The sequence below is a fragment of the Zonotrichia leucophrys genome, chromosome 2 (assembly GCF_028769735.1).
Source record: "Zonotrichia leucophrys gambelii isolate GWCS_2022_RI chromosome 2, RI_Zleu_2.0, whole genome shotgun sequence".
In the NCBI taxonomy this organism is placed as follows: domain Eukaryota; kingdom Metazoa; phylum Chordata; class Aves; order Passeriformes; family Passerellidae; genus Zonotrichia; species Zonotrichia leucophrys.
The window spans coordinates 116,413,393-116,438,804 of NC_088171.1; the positions used below are offsets into that span (position 1 = coordinate 116,413,393).

The 25,412-nt window shown below is 40.6% G+C and overlaps 1 protein-coding gene across 7 annotated transcripts in view; it reads left to right on the plus strand.

Annotated features, from left to right (window-relative positions):
- The window catches only part of CHD7 (chromodomain helicase DNA binding protein 7), a 133,477-nt gene that overhangs the window by 26,274 nt on the left and 81,791 nt on the right, over positions 1–25,412 (plus strand). For all 7 annotated transcript variants that reach the window (XM_064706139.1, XM_064706138.1, XM_064706144.1 and 4 more), the window contains one exon: positions 14,985–16,845. In XM_064706139.1, the coding sequence (XP_064562209.1) occupies positions 15,160–16,845 (1,686 nt within the window). In that variant the 5' untranslated portion in view covers positions 14,985–15,159. The remainder of the gene's footprint in view (positions 1–14,984; positions 16,846–25,412) is intronic.

Here is a 25,412-nt window from a genome sequence, read left to right on the forward strand (position 1 = left end):
GCTGACCTGGGGAATTAAGGGGTTGTGGTTTTGGAGAAAATGGCTTGCATTCTTATTTTCCTTTTTTCTCAGAAACCTGGCATGCAACACATGCACATCTAATATTTTGAAAAACTTTTGTTAGGTGCATTTTCATTTCTTTGTAGCAAATGTGTTTGCTCATCTTAGTTATGTATGTGATGCTGTAGGCCTGCCTGACATGGCAGCTGCCCCCTGCCCTGGGAGGGTCACTCTGCTTCTGTCTGCTGGGCTCACAAAATGTTCAGCAATGGTAAATGTTAACTTGCAGCACGCAGACAAGAGAAATAGCAGAAGCTTCATTTGTGAAGACAGAAATATGCAACTAGTGAGAAGTACCAGGGAGCCAAGGGAGGTGTTAAGAAACCTTGGAGTGGCCATCACCCTCTTGGCCCAGGAGCTGGGGAACTTTACCCTGCGAGGTGTTTTGCTTTTGGCAGGCAGATGCCTGCTGCCCATCCTCAGCAGCTATTTTAGGCTGCTCTTGTCTTTAGCACTTCCATTTTGCAGTCGCTTAGATTATGCCTTTCACAGATCGCTGGGCTGTTGCTCTCTCGTGAGTGACACTGGTGAGTTACCAACACCAGCAGAGAGAGAGTGGCAATGCAAGCCTGCAACAGAGTATTTCTGTAAAGCAAAATAGATGGATAACAAAATGTCCATTTCATAAGTGAAGAACTGTAGCCACTTCTGACTTGATAGTATGCAGAAACCCTGCAAAACTTCATTAATTATCCCTGCCAAAGTATATGAAACTGCCAGAGAGCAGTCCCTTGCTAGTCAAGTTGTCCTGGTGGGTGAGCGTAGCTTCCCTTTTTCTGACTACTGCATCATCATCTTTTTGGAAGTAGCTGTTCTTGGCTTTTAAAATCTGTTTAGACATCATCAAATTGATTTGGATTTCAAAATTATATGTGTAAATGAGAAGTGTACATAGCACCCACTTTAGTAATTGAGCAAAGCTATTATTTCCAGAACTTGACTACTACTCAGTGTGTGGGAAAAGTGTGCTCTGACAACTTGGGCTGTTTTTTGAGGACTTCTGTGATCTCACTGAAGGGTTTTAATATTAATTCACTGCTAGTGTTATGGTTATGTTTTGATGATAGTCACTTAGGAGATGGGTGTTAGGCAACCAGTTGGAAATTACTGTAAAGTGATTTTTTTAAAGTGGTTCAGACATTCAACTTGAAATCCCAGAGCATATTAAAAGTGCTAATTTTCATTCTCCTGAAAGCCAGGTTTCTATGTATTCTCAAATTAGCCCCCCCTCTGCCCCCACATCCTGGCTAATACAGTATATGTAACTTAACCACTGATTTCTAACTAGGGATCATGCATTTATTAGCTTCATGTTGGCAGAAACTGATATTGAAGAAGTAAAATATTACAGAGTTGCTGATAGGACCAACTGTTAGCATTTTGGGATGATAGATGTATTGCATTAACAGAAGTGTAATATGCTTCTGGATGGTTTTCTGTGCAAGTGCAGCTGCCACACATTGGCAGAGTGAGAAGGGAAGCTCCGTGAGAAGAGAAGCTCTATGCTCATGAGAGGTGTAGCTGTCTTGAAAAACATGGAGCAGATGAAACACTGACCAAGAAGGGGAAGACTTGGTGAGAAGTGTTTTCATTGATTTGCATGACATTTGCACAACTCAACCTCTCAGCTGTGCTCAGTCATGAGCAGTTACCCTGTTAATAGTTTGGCAGTTCAGCTGAACAGTAAGAGTGTGTATGGAGAAGTCAGGGAAAAGGCTCTGCAAGGTTTTGGAAAGAATCTTCCCCACCCTGTGTTCTGCACTTGGAGCATTACTAGGAAAGACACAAGATCAGGGTCAAGGGGAATCCAGCTTGTGATTTCTGAAGTTTGGGAACAACAAACAGTGGAGTGAATGTCTACATATGGTTTAAGGAGTTTGGTTATTTGGTATGCTAGTCTGTCTGGCTATAAGACTCTCAGATTAAGTAGCTACAGTATGGTGCAGCAGAAAGAGGAAATTAATTTAAATGGATGCTTTAGTAGTTATCTGGGTTTTAACTCATTCAAAACTGCAGATGCCTAGGTCAGAAAAGCAGGGGAAACTGGCTGGATGGTCTCTGGCTCCTGTGAAATGTGAAGCTTGTGATAAATGCTGAAATCTTCAATCTAGTTCTCAAAACTTTAGAAAGATTTCAGTGTGTACTAGAGCACTGTTTAATTTGTATCAGTTACCTTAAAAGGCAGCATGTCTCTGGTGAATAAGATGGACACCGCTTTTCCAACAAAGTATAAATGATTGGACAATATTGCCATCACAGGTTTGAAATAGAGGTGCTCCATAGATTTCTATCTTGTAGATGTTCCTTGCATCGCTGCTTTGTTGATGTATACTTTCTCCTTGCCTCTCAAATGAAACTCTGGTTTAAACTTGTTTTAGTTGGCTCCAACTCTGCAGAAAAAGACTTTTTTGGTACTCCTCTAGATCTTACTGTAAATCTACTCCAGCTTTAATCCTGGTACCTCACTCAGTGTTTTAGAAGGTGTGAGAGAGAGCTCAGTTTTGTCCTTGTTGTGAAGAAGATATAGGACATAGGTGTGAGACATGAAAAATTAACTGTTGATCCTCAGGTAAAGTAGCATGTCATGGCCATAGCAACAATCTCAAATTCTCAGATTATCAACAAGGGCTATTTGTGGACCAGGCTGATACTGTGGAGCTGACTCCTCTGGTTTAAATGAACTAAATTGAATTACATGTTTATTGCGGACAGAAAAAGTGATTTCTCCTGTTTCTTAGTAGAGCATCCTGATGTTGTGAAAAATGTAATAATCCTTCCTGTATGTGATGTTGTTTACAGTCTTGAGATCCCTAAAGAATAGGGGAATTTTTCCTTTTAAGCACACAGATGTTGAAGTGGTTTTGTTTGGGTTTTCTTGATGATTTTTGTTTTTACCTAATGCTTCAATTACTGATTACTGAAGAGGTTATAAATACACACTACTTCTTGTTTTGTAGCATCTTCCATTCATTCTAAAGAATCAATTTTATATGGAGGCATCAGGAGGAGTTACTAGAATACATACACCATTTAGCATTTAGTGTTACTAACACCTAACCAGTGCACTTATAAATGCAGGTGCCTAAAAATGCAGGTATTAAATAATCAGAAAAATGTCTGATGCCATTTATGGTTTTGCATATAAGAATAGATACTCTCTTTTTTGATAAGAGACTGCCAATATTGTCAAGTCTAAAGCTTACAATTAGTTCAATAAAACCTCCACTTAGCCTGCTCCTAGAAAGTTAATTTATAAGCAGCCACAAATCGAACACAAATGGAGCCTTCCCCAGAGGAAAAAATAAACCAAAAACCACACACACAAAAAGAAGTCTTAATTTTAAATAAATACTTGTAGTTTTTGGTAGCAACAACTTTTGAATATGATAACAGTGCAGCCTGTTTTGTGATGGCTGACTAGTGAGGAATGCATATGAAAGGGAAGGTGGCAGCTGGCTTACCTGGATGCTCAGAAGGAGGCTGGAACTCCTGGCGATCCCAATGAGCAAATCTGCTTGACAGCTGTTGCTATTGCTACTGCCTTGTAGACATCTCAGTGAAGCTGGTTGCAGTACCTTTTGCTTGAGTCCTCACTTTTGGTTTTTGAGCTGTGCAGAATGTGTTGAGTGCTATGGAGATGCGATAGGTGCAGTTGGTGTTGGTGTCCATTGCTCTGGGAAGTAAGACCTGGCTTTGAGGGAAATGCAGGCAAAAGAGCCTCTTTTACAGTTCATATAAAGATCAAGTGGTAGAAGATCAGTCTATTAAGTCTTCATTTATTTGTGAGTGTTAAGCACTGAAGTTTCTCAAATAGCATTTTCTTCTTGAAACAATTCACTCCTGTCCAAGCTTGGCACACTGGTATGCAGTGTCCAGAGGAGCCTGATTCTGATGTCTGGCTGTTACTGAGGTGTGCTGGTTCGTTGCTTGCTTTGCTTTGAAGCTGCAGTCTCACTTGACGGCATAACATGGGCTTCTCTGGGGTGATCTCTCTTGCTTCCATTTCAAGTCTAAACTTCGGAATAACTGTTGCCTGAAAACACAGGTACATGGATTTCAGGCGCTGAGCAGGATAGGAAAGGAAGAATTATACTTTTATGTGTTTCAGATTTTTGGATGATGCTTTGTGATCAGATACAGTAATTTAAAAAGTACTGTAAAATGTTGGTGAGGAAAGCTCATTGTGTAGTGACAGCAGACAGTTCATCCTTCCTTTCAAGTAGCTTTATGTACTTCTACTTTTATAACTAGTTTTATATAGTAAATGTAATTGGAGGGACAAGGAGCTAGATTTTATTGCTTTGCAAGCATAATTAATTAAACAGTTACCTGAGTCTCAGCTGTAGATCCAAATAATATTTGCTAATACAGCGTAAGTATTTAATCTGCCACTAATTCCTGTGACTTCTAAATCAATTGATCTCTAGCAGAGCCTCATCCATGCTTTTTCCTCAGCTGTGCACTTCATTATCGTGTTCAGTTGATCTAAGTCTATGCTACAGTAATGTCACTTGTAATGCTTCAGTAAAATGTAGTACAATCTTTCAGTTTTTTGGTGGCTATCTTATTCTGGATGAGGCTTCTTTTGGGTTTTTTTTTGTTTGTAGAAATAAAGTAACTTTGGAAATGTTTAGCACTGGAAATTCAGAGTTCTTGACCTGTTCTAACTGTCCTCACTACATAGTTGATAAGCAAAGGAATACACTTTTAGGTGTTGGAGTTTATTCACCTTTAACTAGCAAGTTTTTGACTCTTGATAGGAAAAAGATGTTCCTGTTAGTGTTTCTACATTGCAGTGTTGCATAGATAATTCACTAGTTGTTGTAGGACTTGTTTTGAGAACTGGGCTCTGAATAGTAGGTGAAATAACTCTAAACATGGCTGTATACAAAAATCTGTATGGTAGCAGTCTTCATATAGTACTTGGTGAAGAGTCCTCAATTCTCTTTTTCTGGGATCCTTGCTACTTAAATGGGTTTGCTTGGATTTTTTTTATGTACCATTTTCTTGGTCATACTTTCACTTTTCCAGGTATTTACAAACATGAAAGAAATTGCTAGCCAAGCAAAGTTTGCAATCAAACTCTTCTAAATTATCAAAATAAGCCTTCCTATTTCCTATGCTTGTAAAATAATATTCTAATCTTTTAGGCAGCCTGCCCACTCCTTTAATTTTCTTGCTTCTCCTACTTCAAAAACCACAACAAAAGCAATGACAACAAAAAAACACCCCACAAAATAACACAAAACACACAAAACCCCCCAACCCTCTGCCCTAAATTTTAGCCTCAGTTTTTCATGAGTAGAAATAAATTTTTTGGTTTGTTGAAGGGACAGCAATGTGGAAAGTTTTGTTTTGAGTTTGTTTGTTTGGGTTTTGGGGGCTTTAGGTTTTTTGAAACTTTTAAAGTTTTTTTTTAACTTTTAAAGTCTATTTTAACTGAAAAGGGTGTCAAAAATTGTAATTCTCTGCAGATGCAGCAGTAAAATTGATAAGCTTAACAGGTAATTTAAATAGGCTGTGAATCATTAGGAACAGTAAAGATAGTGCTTTCTATTAGAAAATTAAGTTTAGCCCTGCTTTTTGAGAGAAGATTTCCAAGTTCAGTTCTAGATGAGTAAAAATTCCCTTTCACATGTAATCTGTGAATGCGGCACTGCTCTCGAATGTTCATAATTTATCTCTGCAGAGCTTGTGGGGAATTGAAAATTGCTCAAGAACTTCCCTGTTGCGTGTAAAAAATGTGGTAGATGAATGTCAGCTGCTCCTGTTGGTTGCAGTAGTTTGAATGACTCTGGCACTGGGTTCTGGGTCAGCAGTTTGCACATCAAAAGACAGTTATTTCCAAGTTCTTCAAAATCTTGATGAGAAGGGAGTGAAATTGCATACTTCTAGAATTTTACATGACAAAATTTCCCCTGGAAGGCTGGTTTTGTTCATTTGAACTTTTGTTCATCAGAACTATCCTGGAGTAATTTTAGAACTGCAAATTGATTAAGCACAATGCTTGAAAACGCCCCAGTTGGTTTTCTTCTGTGTGAAGAAAAAACTGATGCCCATTAAAGTTTTGCAGAAGAAAATTTGGTTGTCTTCCCTTTGAACCTGTTTTTATAGAGGAAAAGGATTGAGCTCAGTCCTGCTTGGACAGAAGGGCCACACTGCACATGAGGACTGACAAGGGTTGCACTCATCTGGCAGTTCCCAGTGTAATTTTTAAGTTTCTAGCACTATTGTATATGCTGTCTGGGCACCCCTTTTCCCTGTCCAAGTGAACTTGAGCTTACTCTTAAGTATCTTAGTCTGATGCACTAGAAGCTGTTGAGAGCTCCTCCCTTGGCATTGTCCACAGGGGAGAACAGCTTGGTATAACTGTTTATGTTGTGGTTTAAGTACTGATGATCACTGTGAGCCAGGTGTTATATTAGAAAAACCAACAAAGAAAACACCAAAAAAATAATTCAGACTTGATTTGTACGTGCAAGAGCCTACTTCCATTGCACTGATCAAGAATAAACCTCTTTTTTTGACATATCCTTCTCCAAAAAAACAATAGAATGTTCAAGGTGCATATGTTGATTTTGTTAAAACAAACTTCTCAAATTAAAGCAGCAGTCCAATGAAAAGTAGTTGTAAAAGTTCATTTGGTTATCTGTCCTGTATTTCAGCTGTCCCCTGTGTTCTGTGGGACATAACTAGGCCCACCTATGAAGGTTTCTGAAATCTATTTACTCCATGTACTGTATTCTGTCCTGTAGGGTACTGTCTGTCTTCACACCCTCCCTCCTCAACCCTTTTTCTTTGTGGCTGATTTTAAGTTAGTGAAATAATTTAACATTTCTTTTAAATAGTCTATAGCATATTATAAAATACACAATTAGTTTGATGCTACAGGTCTTCCTTCTAACTAAATTAAAATTAAAAAAAAGAATATTTTAAATTTGTAAAATTGAGTATTTGGGTCTTGGGATGGTCTCTAAGTCCCTTCTAACCCAAGGCATTCACTGTGTGATTTCATTTAAAATACATTAGGAAATGCTATGTTATTTTTTTCTAAAAGAGACACAATATTTTCCTGGTGTAGTATATAACAATTTTTTTCTTTGCTGAAAGGGTCAAGATGATATGCTTAGGTGTATGAGGCAGAAAGGATCATCAATACTGGAAGCTGAGTGAGAGCTTAAGTTCAGATGTAGGATAATTCATCTTGCCACATGTAAAGAGTGTAAGGGAGAAACTACCATTTTGTTCCTGAGTCCTGAATGGGTTCTCCTTAGTCATGTAAAAACTGGCTTTTCACTTTGGGTGCACAGGGTGTATTTATCTTCACAGAAATGAGTGTGGATGTGTGGTTCCTGTACGAGCGCAGACTGCGATCTACCACTATTTATGAAGAACACATGTACAGGAAAATGACTCTTAAGTACAACTCATAAATTGAAATGATTATAGAATATACGTGGACAAATATACCATGTGTGGTATCGGTAGACTGTAATTTCATCAAGTGGTTTTTCAGACTTCATAAACTATGAATGAAACATGATTGTATTGGCCTTGTAACAGGTAAAGTAAAATATAGGGTCTGGCTACTTTAAAGCGCTCATAATTCTATGGCTGGAAATAGCCTTTTGGGATACGATTAAGTCTTAAAACCTGACTGTGATTAAAAAAATACATTTCGGTGAAAATCACATGTTCAGAAACTCTGGGAAACATTTGAGTCTCCACCTCATGAATTTTTACAGTTCCCAACTTTCTGGGTGTAAACACCACGAGCTGCTTTCGGCGAAAGGAGCTGGGAAGGGCCCCGTGTTAGTTAGAGCTTCGTCACCCCTCCGGTTATTCCGTTGTTTTCAGCGGGTTTTTCCCGGTTTTGGTGGCTCGGGCTTTGTTTACCTCGGGGGCCGTGCCCGGCCAGGCCCGGCCTGGCGCTGCCGTGCGGCGGCCATGCCGCCCTGCCCTGCCCTGCGCAAAGCCTCCCGCTCGCCTCGGCGACCTCTGCCCTTTTGTATCCTGTGACACTCAGCCTGTCTTTGTGCTCAAGTTTATCCATGATGGATACGTTTCCCTCCCAATCGCATATGCCGGGAGCCCGGCGGAGCGAGCAGATAAATTATTTTCAGCTGCAGGCCCGGGCTGGGGGAGGAGGGCAGGAGGGTGGCGGGGCCTCTCCGCGCCCCGGCCCAGCAGGACGGGGCGCAGCCTCCCACTCCCCCGGGAATATGCAGGGGGATGACTCTCGGGCCTCTCAGATCCTTTTTAAATGCAAAAGAATGTAGGAAATTGCCAGATCAGTTGGTTAATCAGTGACAACTGCAGTAGGTGCACAAAAAGCCCGGAGCCATCGCTTGCACGGGGTGTTTTTTCAGCGCCCCAGCGGGGTCGCCGCTGGCCCCACCTCTTGAACACCCGGGCCGGTTTAGTGTCAGCTTGAGAAGGGAATGTAATTGCGGGGAGATTTCTGGGTGACTGATGGCGACAATATAGGTCTCGGTGACACCACCGCCCCGCTGGCCCTGCTAGTGCTTTGTGTTCGCCTGGCCATTGCACAGCCGCGCAGCGCTGAGCGCTCAGCTCACTGTCCCCAGCCCACCGAAACAAGGCAGCTGTGCAGCACATACAATTTTCCGTATTTTTTTATTAATGTTGGCTACCCTGCTGCCTTGTCATGGTCAAACCTCATTAAGGGGTCACGTTAAGCATGTTGCTGCTCCCCTTTATGGAGTTATTTGTGAGGTTAGCACCTCTGTCAAATGATTTGAAGAGTATTCCTGAAATATTTTTGTGACCACAATTGCTTCTCTTACTTATCTGGGACTATTTTTAGATGAACCACCTCACATTTGTGTTTTAAAGTTACATTGGGAGAGAGGGTGGTCATGCAATGAAAAAGGCCTCTTAAAATTCCAGGTTACGTAACACTAGAAGTGAAGTATTTCTGGATTAGGCCTGTTCGCTCTTCTCTCACCTCGTGTTTGTAATGTACTTAAATGTAAAAAAATGCCTTTCCTTTTTTTTTTTTTTTTGTTGATTTTTAAAATTTTTAAAAATTTATTTAATTTTTTTTTGATTCTTCTGGTTACCTCATTGAGGCCTCCAAGTACATGCTGTAATAAACAGCTCTAAACTTTCTTCTTTTTCTTCTTATCAGGAAAGAAAAGACATGCTGAAGTTTCTTCTGTGATATTGTAGGTGCTGGCTTGAAATTAGCAGTGCTCCCATGTTAGGGCGAAGAGTTTGCAGCCCAACTGGTGTGGCGAATGCCTTGGTGTGATGTAACAGCAAGGCTCAGTGGGTTTGCATCAGAGTCCTCCTAAGTGACGCTTTTGTGGTCTCCTATCAGAGCTCCTGGGAACTTGAATGACGTAGGATATTGTTTCCAAATGTGTGGCACAGGCTGAACTCTGGGCTGGTCATTCCTGCATCAGCTGCTTGTCAGCAGCAAGCTGCCAAATATTCGAAAGCTGTAGTGCCCTCAGTTGCCTCGGAGAAAGCCTGTTTTTGCCAACGTACATCATACATCAGGGAAATAAAATCCAATCTGGCTTTTGCAGAATGATTTTATGAGAAATGTAGGATTTCATGGATTTCTTGGCAAAAAAATCTTACTGAATATCATTCGTGGCATTTTAGCTGATTGCACATTGGCAAAACCTGTGACCTTTGAGGAAAGGCACCTAAGGTTTTCTCTCTTTCCTCCCTCCCCCGTTTTCTTTATTTAACAAGAGACATTGGCAGCCTTTAATTTGCTACTCAGATTCTCGGAAGGATGTATTTCTGTGAAGAACTAACGGAATTCTACTAAGATACAAGTGAAACCAAACTTTTAAGAAATGCTTAAGTAATATTTGCTGATGCTTCCCACTAAGTCAGAGTACTCCTGAAGTGCATCAGGTCATTCTTTTCATCTTTGCAAGTCCTGTCTTCCTTTCCTGGGACGAGGGGGAACGAGATTCCTGCCATCCTTTGATGTCTGAACTATACGAACTTAATTTTTAACACAGCTGTGCTGTGTGAAGTGCATAGTAGGAAAGCATTCTAAGTGAATTAAAAAAAAGAAAAGTTCTTCAGGCATTCAGGAAACCAAGTTTCTTTGGAACCTGCAGTCAGAAATGATGTTGCAATCACTTTACAGGTCTGGTCTTATATTTTGGCTAATCTATATGCAGGAGGAGCATACCATGCGTGGCGTCTGTGACAGCAATGAAAAGTAAGCATTAAGCACGTAGGAGATGAGGCATGCTTCCCACAGACATGGTCAGGCACTTGCATAACTGTCCTGGCATCAGCAGTGCTGTGTGCTCAGTAGGTGAATGAGGTGAAATGTAGAAGCCTCACCAGCCGTCTTGCTCCATTTGAATGTCTTGTCGTGACTTTTTCTATGTTGTCATGGTGTTACATGTGTTTATGAAGTTTTTGGTGAATGTTTTCCTTCAACTTTGTGAGTAAAATAAGAATGTGACTTTCATTGCTGTCATTTATGTCATGTCCTTCCATGCAGCAAACGCTTAAATTACTACCCCTAACAGCCAGCAGGAGCTTAGCAGTTTTGAAAAGCAGTTTAAATGTGCAATGTTTAAATGCAGATTTAGTAGCCTAATGTTTAATCCTACATTTTGAGGCTCTGGTCTCAAAATGACCTTTGGCATGGTGTTGTTTTTAGCATGAGAGGTCTTTTTAGCCTAGTTCTTCAAAATAGCATGGTATTTATGGTGTTTATTGCATTGTATGTAAGGGCATACTTCCATTATGTGAGTGGCTGGTTTGTTTGTGTCTGTCAAGTACTTCAGAGTTTTGTCAGAGCTATCAGCTAATAGCTGTAAAAATACAACTCTGCATGACACATGTCATTTCAAGCTTGGAGCAGTCAGTATTAGTTGCCTTCTCACCTTCTGTTTATTCAGTTTATTTGCTGCACGGCCAAATGCTGCTGAATTTCTTCTGTGGAAGGGTTGATAGCTGAATCAAGGAACCTGTTGATTTACAAAATGTTCATTTGAATGCCAGAATGTGAGGATGGTGTGGAGGGCATGGGCATCTGTGTGCTGCCCTTGCTGCTTCCTGCTCTTGACTGCCTGGATCTGCTACTTTGGGAGCAAAACTAATGAAGTTCAGGTTTTTAGTGTCTGCAGCCCCAGATAAGTTATGTGTATGCAGCAGCCAGCTTAGCTCTACTTATAAAAGTGGGAAGCTGCTGAAGACAACTGAGTGCATGCAGCTTTGGAATATTAAGCTGGACAATGGTTAACTACTACTTAAATTTGAGATTTAGCTGTTTAAGACTGGAATGTTGCAAACTGGAGTAAATGTAAGCTTTGTCTGTTGAGACAACAGGGTTGTTAAGCAATTGACTGTGTCCTGGTGGTTGGGATCACACCACTGCTTTGAACAGAAGCAGGCTGCCTAGGCAGCCTTAACGAAATATATTCATTGACTCTTTAGGTCACTCTTCTTGGAGCCATCTTTCATGTTCAGGAACAGAAAAGTGCTAGAATTTTATAGCAGAACCTGTATAGTTTAAGATAGTAATAAAAAATAATCACTGTCTTGTTATACATTCTTACTTTGTTTCAGCTATCCACCTTTCTAAGGGTTCAGGTACTCTTCACTTTGTACCCAACAAACACTGCCTTTGTGTATGTTGATTTTAAATTGCAGGAATGTAGAGAGGATGTGCCATCCCTTATTTTAAACTATTTAATTAAAAAAAGACTATAAGCTGAGTTTATCACTGTTAGTCTTGCTGTTATTATATCTGCCTTTATGGGGAAGGGAACAGTGGTGCTGAATGAGTATTTTAACTAGAATTATTGCTTGATGCAGGTTCTGCTTTTGTTTATGTGCTGGCTTTCTTTTGTTTTGAAAGAAGCAGACATAGTTGCAACCTAAAATAAGGCTGTGACTCTTGTGACTTGCTTAACTACCTAAATGTCTGCCCTGTTATAATGGAAGGTTGAGAGGTTAGTAGGTAATTCCAGTATTGACTATTTCCTTATCAAAACATTGGTTAATTTATTTTGATCAGGCTGTAGCTGCTACTGTCTTTCATGCTTCAACAGCTGCTGTTAGCCATATATCACATCAGAGGTGTGACTTTTATTGGGGAAAGTAGAATAAGGTTTGGCGAGAGCACAACTGACTGTTAAGGGCTGTGGTCATTAAATTTAAGGCTGGACTTACATCTGAAGAAATACTCCCAAAATCTGAGAGTTCTTTACTGTGGACTTATGCTGTGTTTCAGACGTAGTAACTTTAGCATCCAGAGCTCAAACATGAAGTCGATTCATGCCTCAGATAAAAATGCAGATCTAAAATCACGTAATGGCAAGCAGGGTTTTTGCTCTTAATTTAGATGATGGATTTGTTTGTTTACAAGCTGCATCATAAACTTAAAGGTTACTTTTCTTTAGAAAGAGTGTGTGCTCAGGAAGCAGGGTGAGTGCTAGGTTCCCTAGCACATCTCCTGCGTTGTGAGGGACAGCACTTAGTCCAAACCTGCAAATTGGAATGGTGTGAGTTGAGCAAAGTGTGTTTAGTAAAGCAAAACCCTTACCCTATTTTAATTTGGTTCTCTGGGTACATTAGTAGATCCAAGCTACTGTGAGCTGATGTTGACAGTTATCAGTGGCTGACGTGCCTGTATTTTATTGGGTGCTTGTCAGCTGAAAAACAGAGCAGGGTCAAATGCCTGCTTGATGCTTGTAACCTTGTTTCTGGAGATGCTCTGTTGAGTTGTTATAAAGTTTCATTAGTGCTTCAGGAGAGTAGAGCCTTCTTGTCTTAAAAAATGGTTCTTTTAGCAGGCATGATTTATATAATGAAATGAGTGGAAATTTTTACATGTTCTTAACTGTGTGGCTGTTTCTAGTGGATGGGTGAGACTTACTCAGCTCCAGTTTGATATTGCCAGATTACATCAGTGCTTGGGAGGTAACAGTGTCTGTGTGCTCTGCTTTTTGGCATTTCCAGGCAAAGAGACTGTTCTGTTGGAGACTGTCAGTACACACTGAAGTCCAGCTTTAACAGCTCCTGATGGCAGTGAGCATCAATAGTCGCAGTGCCAGACGTCCTTGAGCCATCAGGGATCTTCACCATGACTGCAGTCTGCTCTAGAGCAGTCTAATAGCAAAAGCTTCTTTTGGTGAAGGGGATTCCCTCTCACCTTGTTGAAACTTCCTTATGGTGTGCTCTAATAAACTGAATGAGGTGGTAAATATTACAGATGGCTTCTGCCTAATAATTAAAATGAAATAAAACCAAATAGATATTAGAGATATGAAGATGGCTCATAGGAGTTTACCTCCAAGTGATTTAGGAAGTGTTAATATCCCAGCCAAGCACTAAAGAGATTTAAGAGTGTGGTTTTAAAGGTGACATTCAAATGCTATTTTAAGAGGAGTGATAAATGCTTGTGCCTTTCCTCTTGCCCTCTGCTTCATGCTGTAGAAGGTCCTCTTGACAGTGGCTACAAGAAGGGTAATAAATGTGCTGATATTTTTCTCCCTAAAACTTGTTTGGGACAAATCACCTTCAGTCAAACAGTCTGGCCTGGCATTTTATGTCCAAAGTGACTGAAAGCATCTCTCCTCCACAACAGAATGCAAGATGTGAAAGCATAAACTTGTAAATCTTCTTACTTTGGTTGCTGGTTAAGGGCAGTTGGTATCTGCAAGCAGAGATGCCACTGAATTACAACCAAGATACAAAAATACTTGCTAAATGTATGGGCTTCCTGACTATTGTCTTAAAGTATGTTTTGCATGTAAGGCACAGTGTTCAAAATTTTGATTTTTAAGAAGAAAAAGACAGCATTAGACTACCTTTGCTCATAAAAAATGGATCCAAACAAATCTTTGGACTTCTTGTGGAAAGAGGATAGGGGACAATTTTGGAATGGATCGGTCTTCCCTGTGGAAAACCTGAATGAGAACTTTTCTGAATCTGTTGTTACTGTGTTGTTGCTTTTTGCTTTTTATTCCCCAAGTCCAAATGTGTACCTTGTTAAGTTAGCTTTTTGTTAAGTCATTTTGCCATTACTAATTCTCTTGAGTGGGTATTCAAGTTCTGGAGACCACAGAACTTCAGTGTGGTCTTGCAAAGTGCTGTAGTTGCAGTAGTAGCATGATAACCCGAAGATGAATAATGAACTTCATTGATACTATTCTGTGTTACCATCATAAAGGAAATTAGGAGAAGGATTGAGAAATCCACCCTATCATATGGTGAAGCTTGTAAATTTGATTTTCTTACACAAATTGAGCATATAGCTTTGCGGAAAGGGGGAGAAATATTGTGTCTTTTAGTGTATAAATTCATTAAATTAGGCTAAAGTGTTTGTTTAAAACAATTTTTTAAAAAATTCCTTCCTAAAGGCTGAGTCTTGGAGTTTGGTCTGTATTTAGTGGGTCATCTCTATATGCATTTGAAAAATCTGTTGTGCATATAGCTAACTTTAGTTCATCGTAGGACCTGGCGCTTCTGCTTGCTCATCTGATTACGCAGCTCAGGGGAATAAGGTTAAGGACATGCTGTTGGTAACTAGAGCGTTTTCAGGGCTTTAGTTCAGCAGATGGGCTGCTCAGCTATATTCATACATCTGCCTACCTGCTGTGGCAGCTGCTGCTGCTGCGTGTTGTGTTCTTTTGTTCTGTTCCACCCAAGAAAGGAGCACTAGGAAGTGTAGTGAATGGATTAATTTAAGGTTAAGACTAGTGTTTTGCTTGCTTCCTAACTCTCTATCATAATAAAGCTTTGGATAAAGCTAATGAATCCTTTGTAATGTGAAATAGATTTTTAAGATGTATTTCAGGGGGCTGAAAGTAGCTAGCATTTAAAAAACAGTCAAGTATGTTTTCTTTATGTTGCCTGATGCTATTTATTTTAATATCTTCTTCTCTTTCTCCCCCTTCCCCTGCTTGTTCTAGGAGCAGTAACCAGACTTTGCCTGACACTGCGTGGTCCAAAAGAATTAAGGAAATATGGAATGACATGAAGGAGATTAGTTGAGGATTAAAGGCTTTGAGGACAAAACACCTCACCGAGGTGAAGCACAGACTAACATTCTGGTTGTAGCTCCAAGGAGCTGCGTGCTGAAAAAAGATGGCAGATCCAGGAATGATGAGTCTGTTTGGAGAAGATGGGAATATTTTCAGTGAAGGGTTGGAAGGCCTTGGAGAATGTGGATATCCTGAAAATACAGTGAATCCTATGGGTCAGCAAATGCCCATGGATCAAGGATTTCCCACTTTACAGTCATCTCTTCATCATCCTCCTGCAAATCAAAACCAAGCCAAGTTGACCCATTTTGATCACTATAATCAATACGAACAGCAGAAAATGCACCTGATGGATCAGCCGAACAGGATGATAAGCAATGCCCCTGGGAATGGTATCGCGTCTCCTCATTCGCAGTATCACAACCCTCCAGTTCCTCAGGTTCCTCACAGCAGCGGTGCCGGTGGTCAGATGGGAGTCTATCCCGGCATGCAGAACGAAAGACATGGCCAGCCCTTCGTAGACAGTGGCTCCATGTGGGGACCACGGGCAGTTCAAGTGCCAGACCAGATAAGAGCACCATACCAGCAGCAACAGCAGCAGCAGCAGCCGCAACCCACACAGCCACCACAGGCACCCTCCGGACCCCCTGGGCAGGGCCATCCTCAGCACATGCAGCAGATGGGAAACTACATGGCTCGTGGTGATTTTTCAATGCAGCAGCACGGTCAGCCGCAGCAGCAGAGGATGAACCAGTTTTCTCAAGGCCAAGAAGGCCTCAATCAGGGAAACCCTTTCATTGCCACCTCAGGACCTGGCCACTTGTCTCATGTGCCCCAGCAGAATCCCAGTATGGCACCTTCTTTGCGACACTCAGTCCAGCAATTTCACCACCATCCCCCTACTGCTCTCCATGGGGAATCAGTAGCCCACAGTCCCAGATTCTCCCCTAATCCTCCCCAGCAGGGTGCTGTTAGGCCGCAAACACTTAATTTTAGTTCTCGGAGCCAGACGGTACCCTCACCTACTATAAACAACTCAGGGCAGTATTCTCGATATCCTTACAGTAACCTTAATCAGGGATTAGTTAATAATACAGGGATGAATCAGAATTTAGGCCTTACAAATAACACTCCAATGAATCAATCTGTACCAAGATACCCAAATGCTGTCGGATTTCCATCAAACAGTGGTCAAGGACTAATGCACCAGCAGCCCATCCACCCTAGTGGCTCACTTAACCAAATGAACACGCAAACTATGCACCCTTCACAGCCTCAGGGAACTTATGCCTCTCCACCTCCCATGTCACCTATGAAAGCAATGAGTAATCCAGCAGGTACACCTCCTCCACAGGTTAGACCCGGTAGTGCTGGAATACCAATGGAAGTTGGCAGTTACCCAAATATACCCCATCCTCAGCCGTCACACCAGCCCCCTGGTGCCATGGGAATTGGACAAAGGAATATGGGCCCCAGAAACATGCAACAGAATCGTCCATTTATGGGTATGTCTTCGACACCACGGGAGATGGGTGGGCACATGAGACCAAATGGTTGTCCAGGTGTTGGCCTTGCAGATCCACAAGCAATACAAGAGCGACTAATATCTGGCCAGCAGCTTCCTAGTCAACAGCAGTCTTTTCAACAGCAAATGCCAACCTGTCCTCCCATGCAGCCTCATCCAGGGATACATCACCAGTCTTCACCACCCCCACATCCTCATCATCAGCCTTGGGCACAGCTTCACCAGTCACCACAAAACACACCACAAAAAGTGCCTGTCCTTCAGGTAAGCTACTTCCAATTAGTTGAAAATGTTTTAAATGACTGTAAATGCCTTTCAGGATACACAAGAACTATGGTTTCAAAACTGTTGTCCCTGTTCATCTCCCCTGTTTGTTATTGGTTGCATGGCTTTCTTGGTGTACAGAGGCTGAAGGTAAAATAATGTTCAGGTATCTTTCTAACATCCTTATGGTAATTGTTATAGGATAACATTATGGATAGACCATAACATGATACGACAACAGGACAAGCAGAATATGTACTATTTTTTTCTTGTTGGTTCCTTTGGGGAGAAGATGGAAAGCACGTGTGAGAAGTGTCATTTAATTATTCAATTTTTGTATTTGCAACTTGGAGGAAGAAGTGTGTGTTATAATGTGTTTGTTTTGGCCAAACCAAGATCTTTTTTTTAAATCCTAAGGGAATGTTCTGTGGTTTTAAATTAAGGCTTAAATTGTTACATGTGAAAAAAATTTCTGGCGTGAACTTCTTTAGCACGAAGTAATGAAACCAAGAAGTGACGGGGAAACAGTTTATACAAGGAGAAGACAACAATGTGAATCAGTCTGAAATTAAATCTTCTGAGGCTCAAATGAAATGTTAAATAGAATGCAAGTTTTATTTTACTGTGGCTTTGATCTGCCAGGTTTCGATGGCTATGTATTGCTTCCATTTCATTTTTCTATTAAAAGCTAAAAATGGTAAAGCATCTTGATCCTCTGTAGCTTAACAGGTTTGGCCACATGCTAGTATGTTAAGCTTCAGCCGAAAAAGTGGTTTTTGGAATCTTCCCATTTGCCATTGCTTGCCTTTGACTCAGTCAGTCAGAATTCAGGAGGTTTTGGTATCGGATTAATTAGTGGTCAAGATATTAAAGATTTACCAATTTTATTTTTTTTCCCAATCAGTCAGTAGTTAATGCCAAGTAGCTCTGCCCATAAATATTTGGAGACAATTGCTGGAATGCAGTGGTAACGACACGATGCTACAATACACGTAATAAATGATAAAGGCAGCTGTCGTGGGCAGTGTCCCGGGCCTGCGCGCAGAGCAGCTGCTCGGCCGTCCCTGCGCCGCTGCCTGCCGGCTGCTCCCGCTCACTGCCCCGCACAGCGGGAGCCGGCGCTGCTGGCACGCGGACGCGCGCTCTGCGGACGGGCAGCTGACAAGGAGTGCTGCGTGGAGCAGCTCAGCAGCTGGGACAGGCTTCCACATTCCCCGTGGAAGAGAGGAGGAGGAGGGGGACTGAGCTGGGCAAGGGGAAAAGTGCACTGTCTTTCTCTTGAGGGAGGCTCTCCATCTTTCTTTTCCCTGCCTACCTCAAAGTTGGCTTGAAATTTTAGATGTCTCTTCCTTTCTCTGCATTTCCACACACAGACTTTGTTTGGAGAACTTAAATTACAGTTCTTGCATGCACGTGGAGTTGTGTGTTCCTGTCTGAGACAGCAGCTCTTACCAGTGCCTCCTGTTACCGACTGTGTGGGTAAGCAGGATGAAAAGGAGAGAGCTCAAGATTATAGGGAAAAATGTAAAGAATGAGTGAATATTTGGGAAAGTGGTAATGACAGCACAGAGAAATCAGTACAGAAAGGGTAGGAATGAGAAAAAGAAGTATAAGACACATTTTTTACTCTAAAGATGAGAGCTGAAGCATCTAGTAGAAAAAACTTGAAAGAAAATTATAGAAGTAGTAACATAAGACTTTTAAGAGAGTAAAGGAACAAAAACCAGTGTCACTAGGATCTTTCATAACCCATGATGGTGGAGATGTGGGAGGAAATACTTGAGGTAGGACTGTACCCTAAAGCAGTGGTATTCTTCACCAACATGAATTCCTTGTTTTCATCTGCCCATCCAGTAAGCCTACTTTTGGCATTAAAAGGTGGTTTGGAAGTTTTCAAGTTTACTTGAAAAATATACAAGCTTGTTAAATGTTCTTGGGACATTTTTTTCCCTTTAATCAGTGAAGAGGTTAAACACAGACAGCTCAACCCTTAAATAAGCTAAGCAACCTATTACAGAGCGCTGAACTGCAAATGAATAGCTTGAAGAAAGGTAAGTGCTGAAACGAAATAATTAGAGGAAAACCACATGATAACTCCAGTTACTTGATTAAAATCAGTAATTCAGACAGTTGTAGCAAGCCAAGTAACTTCTCTCTTAGCTTATTTCTGTTAAGTTTTTATCTGGTAAAAGTTACTGTTCATGTACCTTCCCATTAAGTAATTAGTTTGAGCCCTGACTGTAGTAATGAAACTCTTAACAGGCAGGCGTTTCCCCCTAGAAAACTGTTGGGATGAAATGAGTATTGTTCAAATCAACGAAAACTTAACCCCTCCCCACCCCCTGGGGAAAAAATGCAGATGTGTGAAACCCCTGCTCTTAAGCCTGAATACAGAGTGGTAGCTCTCCTGTGTCATGGTTTTCCTTTCATGTCAGTAGGCAGAAAACTGTTCACCAAAGAGCAGTTATTTAAATGACTGGTTTGTTTTTATTTGTATAAAATGAATCAACAAAATTAATATAGTCAGTGAAAATGGAAATCACTATGTACTTAAAATCAACAGAAATCATCTTAGTAATTATTTTTCAGTGATTTGAAGCTAGCCTTATCATGGGAAGACTGTAATACTTGTGGTTAACCAAATTACTGTTTTGTTGTTAGATATGTTGGAAGGAAAGTGAAGTTCTTTTGCTTTTAAGTTGAAAGAAATTGCTGTGTTGATTCCAAAGCTTATTATTTCTTTTTTTTGTGTGGAAAACTGCAAATTATTTTGGCTGTGAGATGAAGCTGGTGATTGACAATTCATCTGGTTTTGATTAATAGCTGAAAACTAGACATGGTTATTTAGGACTGTGTTAGCAGTGAGCTGCTGGCTTCAGTGGAGTTTGATAGACCCGTAAGAACCACTGCAGTGTTGGGATGTCAGTCAGTGTGCTTGGTTTGTCAGGCACTCCTTTGAAACACTTTTCACTAAAAGTTTTTGGAAGAGCCTGGTGGCCATGGAGTAGGAAGGCTGGTTCTACTGTGGCAGAGCCATCCACCAAGGAGCAAATCAGGGAGCAAATCCTTGCCTGTTTTCATAGTGGAGGCATCTGTGTTGGGCTTGTGAACTTGAGCTCTCCAAAATACTCATAAATGATCTGGAGAAGAGTGAAAAGTCAGATGGGAAAATTTGCTACTGCTGTTGATGTACCCAAAGCAGAGTACTAAATGCAGGTATGCTGAAGAACCTAATAAGAATGAAATAAAATAATTAGAAATATAATAGAAGAGTCAATTACTTGGCCACTAAGTTGTGTGAGTCAAGACATGGCTGGGGAGGTTAAGATTGGATATTATGAAAATTTTAATCACAGAAGGGGTTATCAAGCATTGAAACAGGCTGCCCAGGGAAGGTAAAAAGTTGCCATTTGTGAAGGTATTTAGAAGATGTATACATGTGGTGCCTACCCATGTGGACATGCTTTAGTGGTGGACCTGACAGTGCTGGGTTTACAGTTGGACTTTGTGATCTTAAAGGTCATTTCCAACCTAAATGATTTTATGGTTCTGTGGTGCTTGAGCAGTGAAATGGCAGGCAAAAACATCTTTTGAGGAGCAGGTCTTGGTGTTGGATGGCTGTCTGAAAATGAGCTTATAACAGTTAAAGAAATAAGTCAGTAGGAATTGTAGTGAAAGTAGTAGAGAACAAAACAAAGATTATTACCTGTATGTATGGTATTCTGGTGAGGCAAATGCTGTGAAGTTCTGTGTTCCTTCCTCAGACCTCAGAAAATACAGCAACACTTGAAAAAGCTGGTGGGGGCAGGCTGGGGGTGTTTTAGTGGGGGAAGGAAGGAGAGAGATGGTGAAAGCCTTTGAATTGTCAGTGCTACAGGTGCATGAAGAGGATGAATGCGAAGTAAGGGTTGTTTGTCATCTGCTTTTGTCTCCTTGAATTCTTTTTAGGTATTCAGCAAGTTGTCCAGTGATGAGTTCAGAACTGAACATTAAGATGCTGATCTCTGAGATGTTTCACAGAAAAATGTATCATCATTTGATAAACATAAAGGCACCAACCACATTTGGCTCAGCAGATCTGTGCCATACATAAGTGACTGAGAATTTGTTACTGGGTTGCATCTCCTGTATGCATGTCTGGTTCTTGTCCTCTTCCACACACTTTATCAGAGGTGATATCAGGTTAGACAGGCCTTTGGAGGCCTAATGCTATGCAGTTGTTCTTACATATCGTTATTTTAGAGCATTTTATTGGTGATAGAGGAAGTGTAGGAGTTTTCTTTGCCAAGAATAGGCTGTCCTGGGTGTGTTGTTACACACAACTTATTTACCCACAGCTACTGTGTGGGCTGAAGTTTCGAGCTGTATTCATTAATCATGTTCCACAAATGCAATCTACATTATTTATAGTCAAACACAGGAGTATTTAAATGACAAACAAGTATGGTATAGCCTCCGTGCTTGGCTAAATGGGGGAGCTCCACAATGGGCACAAACAGTGTTGAAGGATTCTGGGTTGCAGTGTCCAGGTTCTGGTGGAGAAGGAACTAATTTTGTGTGTGTGTTACCGGTTCACTGCCAGGTTTGTTCTTCTGGCCTTATTATCTGTGGGCATGTGACTTTGCTTTAAATCATAACTCATAGCTGTGTTTGGTATGAACACATTCTTTTGAAATTTCCTGCCCTCCCTTGCAGGGGAGGAGGCAGGGAAAGTCCTGCTGAGTCACCAGCTGGGTCACCCCTTTCACAGGCCCTTCCTGCAATTTCAAACTCTGTGTTGCTGCCTCAGTTAATTTGTACTTGAATATACGTGAATGGAAAGGGATGTTAATGAAAACTATAATCAGCTGTATTGGTTCGATGCAATATTCTAACCTGGCAGAAAGTAGAGGTTAAATCAGTTTCTGCTGGCACACTAAAATGAAGTTTATTCTCTCCTGGGTTTTTGTTTTAATGCCTAATAAGAAGTGATCGACTCTTTACTGTCTTCACATGAATTATCTTTCAGTACTTCCTGTAACTTTATGTAGTAACAAATGATGCCACTTGAATAGTTAGGATTATTCCCATAAATAATATTCATAAGCAATTTCCCACATCTCCAGAGAGAGCTGCTGGCTTTTTAATCCCTTGAGTATTTAACTTTTGAACTATTTTCCTGTTGATAAGTAGAACAAATTGAATTTATTTTAAAAAACCCCTAGAAACACTATTGGTTACTTTTTGTTTTGATGCAGAGGCTATTTCACATGACTGCTAACTGGTCTTTTTGGATACTGTGTATGCTGCATGTTCAGCAAAGTCTCGTGGCTGCCTGCCCCTGGAAATTCTAGTTTCCTTTTTCAAGTGTTCACAGGCCAGCAAAACAGTGTTATGTTGGCAAGATTTCTGAAACTGCCAGACTAAATGGAATTAAGAACCCACTAATGCTGAACCTTTATTAGCTACAATTGTATATTAATTTTATGTATAGATAAGCATAAGTGTGTGTGTATTTCTATAGTACATATGGAGACAATCTAGGCAAAATAAGAGGTAGTGGATAATAATGGGAGAGAAAAACGGAAGAAAATCCATAGTATTCATATTAAAGGTTGATAGCAGTATTTTTGTCTTAAAAGTTTACAGGCTTCTGCTGTATTTTGTTTGGGCTCTGAAGAATTCTTGTATTTGAGCAATGTGAAGCGATGTAATTAACTAAAATTTTCCAACTAAAAGAAAAACAGACCGTAAAATCTACCTTTGGTCAGAAGTGTTGAAGTCATTTCACCCCTGTGGAGTAGAATTTTCTGTTACACTGATAACTTGATCCATCTGTGAGTGAGTTTCCATGCAGGTCTCTCAAAGGATATAGTATTGTGAAGTACTGTGTCCAACAAAAAGTTCACATTCTAAAACTTTGCAGTTGTATTCCAGTATAACAGTTATTATTAACATATCCAGAGGCTTATTTCTTCCTCACCCTTGGAAAGGCTATGTGTGCTTTTGTAAATAAAGTGCTTGCAGTGATTTTTCAGTGAATAGGCCTTTGGGCCAAAGATTTGTAGTTTTGAGGTGGTTTTGCTATGAACTTTTTGGTCTTTTTTACTGTTGAGGAGGCACAAGCTACTTCAAGAGTACTTTTTCCCTCAGGTGCCATGATTTAACTGTGATGAAAATAATTTGTGCCATTAAATTGTCTGCTCTGAAGTTTTGGGTAAAGCCAGTTTGTAGCATTAACATGAAAACATAAGTCTGCATCAGCATAGTGATTTGTAGGTTTAAGAGTTACCCAACTTGTTCTTCAGCGTGGGTATTTTGAAGGTTTCTGTGAGATGTAGATGACCTGAATGTATTGTTTCCTGAAATCATTAGCATTTTCTGAGGAATCACTGAACTAGCAAAGTTTTTGAATTTATGCTGCTTGTTTAGTACTTCAGTATTGTGTTATCATGTGCTGCTGATGGTCACTTCCAGTGGGACTTGACAGCTGTCTTACTTTCCCTTGGTTGAAGATGTTGTCCTACTTTATATTTATTTGAACAGATTTTAATCTGTTGTTTCAGAGAAACTTTTTTTCATCATTGAAAGCTGGTAGTCTAATAAAAACCCTCATGTCTGTGTCATCATTGACCTACAGACACAAGGATTGAAAATCAGGGCAAATGAAAGGAAAATGCTTGATTTTTTTTTTTTTTTCTTGATTTTTTTTTCAAATTTCATTAAATAAAGTGGCAGTCTTAATAAAGAACAAGTTGCAGGTGAAGAAGTAAGTTCCTTTCTTTTTGTTGTGGAACCTTGTCCTGGGATTCTGTCCTGCTCTTTCTCATGGAATTTGAGGCATCCATTTATTTTAAGCTGTCTTGTCCATGCTTGTATCTTGAATGAAAGTGTCACAAACTTTTATAAGTGTTCTTATTTCCTCTGTGGAGTAAATTGACACTGTGGAGTGTCAACTCCCACCATGATGGGACACCATCACTTTGAAGTGTAATTTGTAACTTCTGTCTGTAGAAGTTGTTTTCTCTCTCAGTTCAGTAAGCCAGTGCTTTTCACTTCTGAGTTTTCAGATTTCAGTTCTTTTTAACTGTGTGATGATACACGTGTTTTACTGGTGACAATGTAGTCTGGATTTGGGGGAAAAATTCAAAACACTTGTTTGATTTTTTTTTTGAGATGCTATCTGTAAATATTTATAGACTTCTCCAAAGAGTTGTAAAGTGTGGTAGCTAAAGAGCAAGGTTTGACACCTGTGAATGGTTAAAGCATCGATTTGTACATCTCTTATTTTAAAATATTCTCGAATTTGCCAGTGTGATTTAAAGATGGTGAAGCTGCTTCCTGGAAGCTGATAGGAGCAGAGTAGGAAGTGTGGGCAGGAAGCAGTGATCAGGGAAGGGGCAGGGAAAGGCTGAGCCCATCTGACAGAGCAGTGCTGAACAGCAGGAGCGGAGAGGAAATGGCCAATGTCTGTGTTAAAATGGGGACAGAGAAGTTTAGGGAGTCACTCCACCTCTCTCTGCTTGAGTCACCGCCTCTTGAGCCCTTGCCAGAGGCAGCCATTGGGCACAGTGGTGCCTGTTACTGCTCTTGTCACTGCTTCAGGGTGTACCTCTGTGTCACCCTGCTGTGGGCATGTAGCCCACTGACAGCTTCCCAGCATGGATAGCTGTGTGAGCTCTTAACTCCCAGTATCTAATCTGCTTTAGAAAAATCCCCAAAAAATGTGCAGTGAAGGTGGATGTGGTTTGGGATACTGAACTTTTGCTGCTTCCTTGCGCCTGCCCGATCATTTGGTGAACGGCCTTATCTGGCCAGGTCATATTCCTGGCAGCTCTCCATTGTGTGACCACAGGGTCACCCATGTTGGTGCTGTAGGAGTGGGAATGCTTGCTGGGGCAGAATGGGGACTGCTTCTTCCTCTGGCAGTGAGCTTTCAGGCCCTTTAATACCCTTGCACAGCTTGTTTTTTTATAGTACCTGCTCTCAGTAACCAGCCCTTGAGTCCTCCCTCAAATTAAAATTTCTGTTAGAAGTCCTAGAAAGCTTTGTCTTTATTGAATTAGTGACAAACAGGCCACATTCCAGCTTCTCCCAGCTTCCCTCTTACTCCACACAAGTATTAATAACTAATTTGATTTCAGGAGTGTTTTCTTTTTTAGAAAAATGGGGCTGTTTTCCAACTAAAGTATTTGCAACTGTTCTGTTATTGAAGAGGTGAAAGAATATCCCCTTTCTACCAAAGAACTTGGCACAATTTCATTCAGTGTGTGTCATATTAAGGATGCTTCCAGTGCCAGTTAGTGAATTGTCTTCTTTGAGTACTGAATGGGATTTTTTTTTCTAGCATAGAGAATTGTTTAAAAGCATGGCAATTTAGAAATAAAACTCAGATTATTTTTTTTAGTCATCTTTGTGAGGAAGCAGAACTGAGAGATAGGATGACTAAGTGATCTGTGTGTTTGCTCTTTCCAGAGTTTATAAATGATTTTTTTTGTTTTTACTGTACTTTATACATTACCTATTTAGTTAGAATTTTCTCTCTTCCTGGCAAGACTGGTGTAGCCAATAGTGTTGCCTCTGTTTAT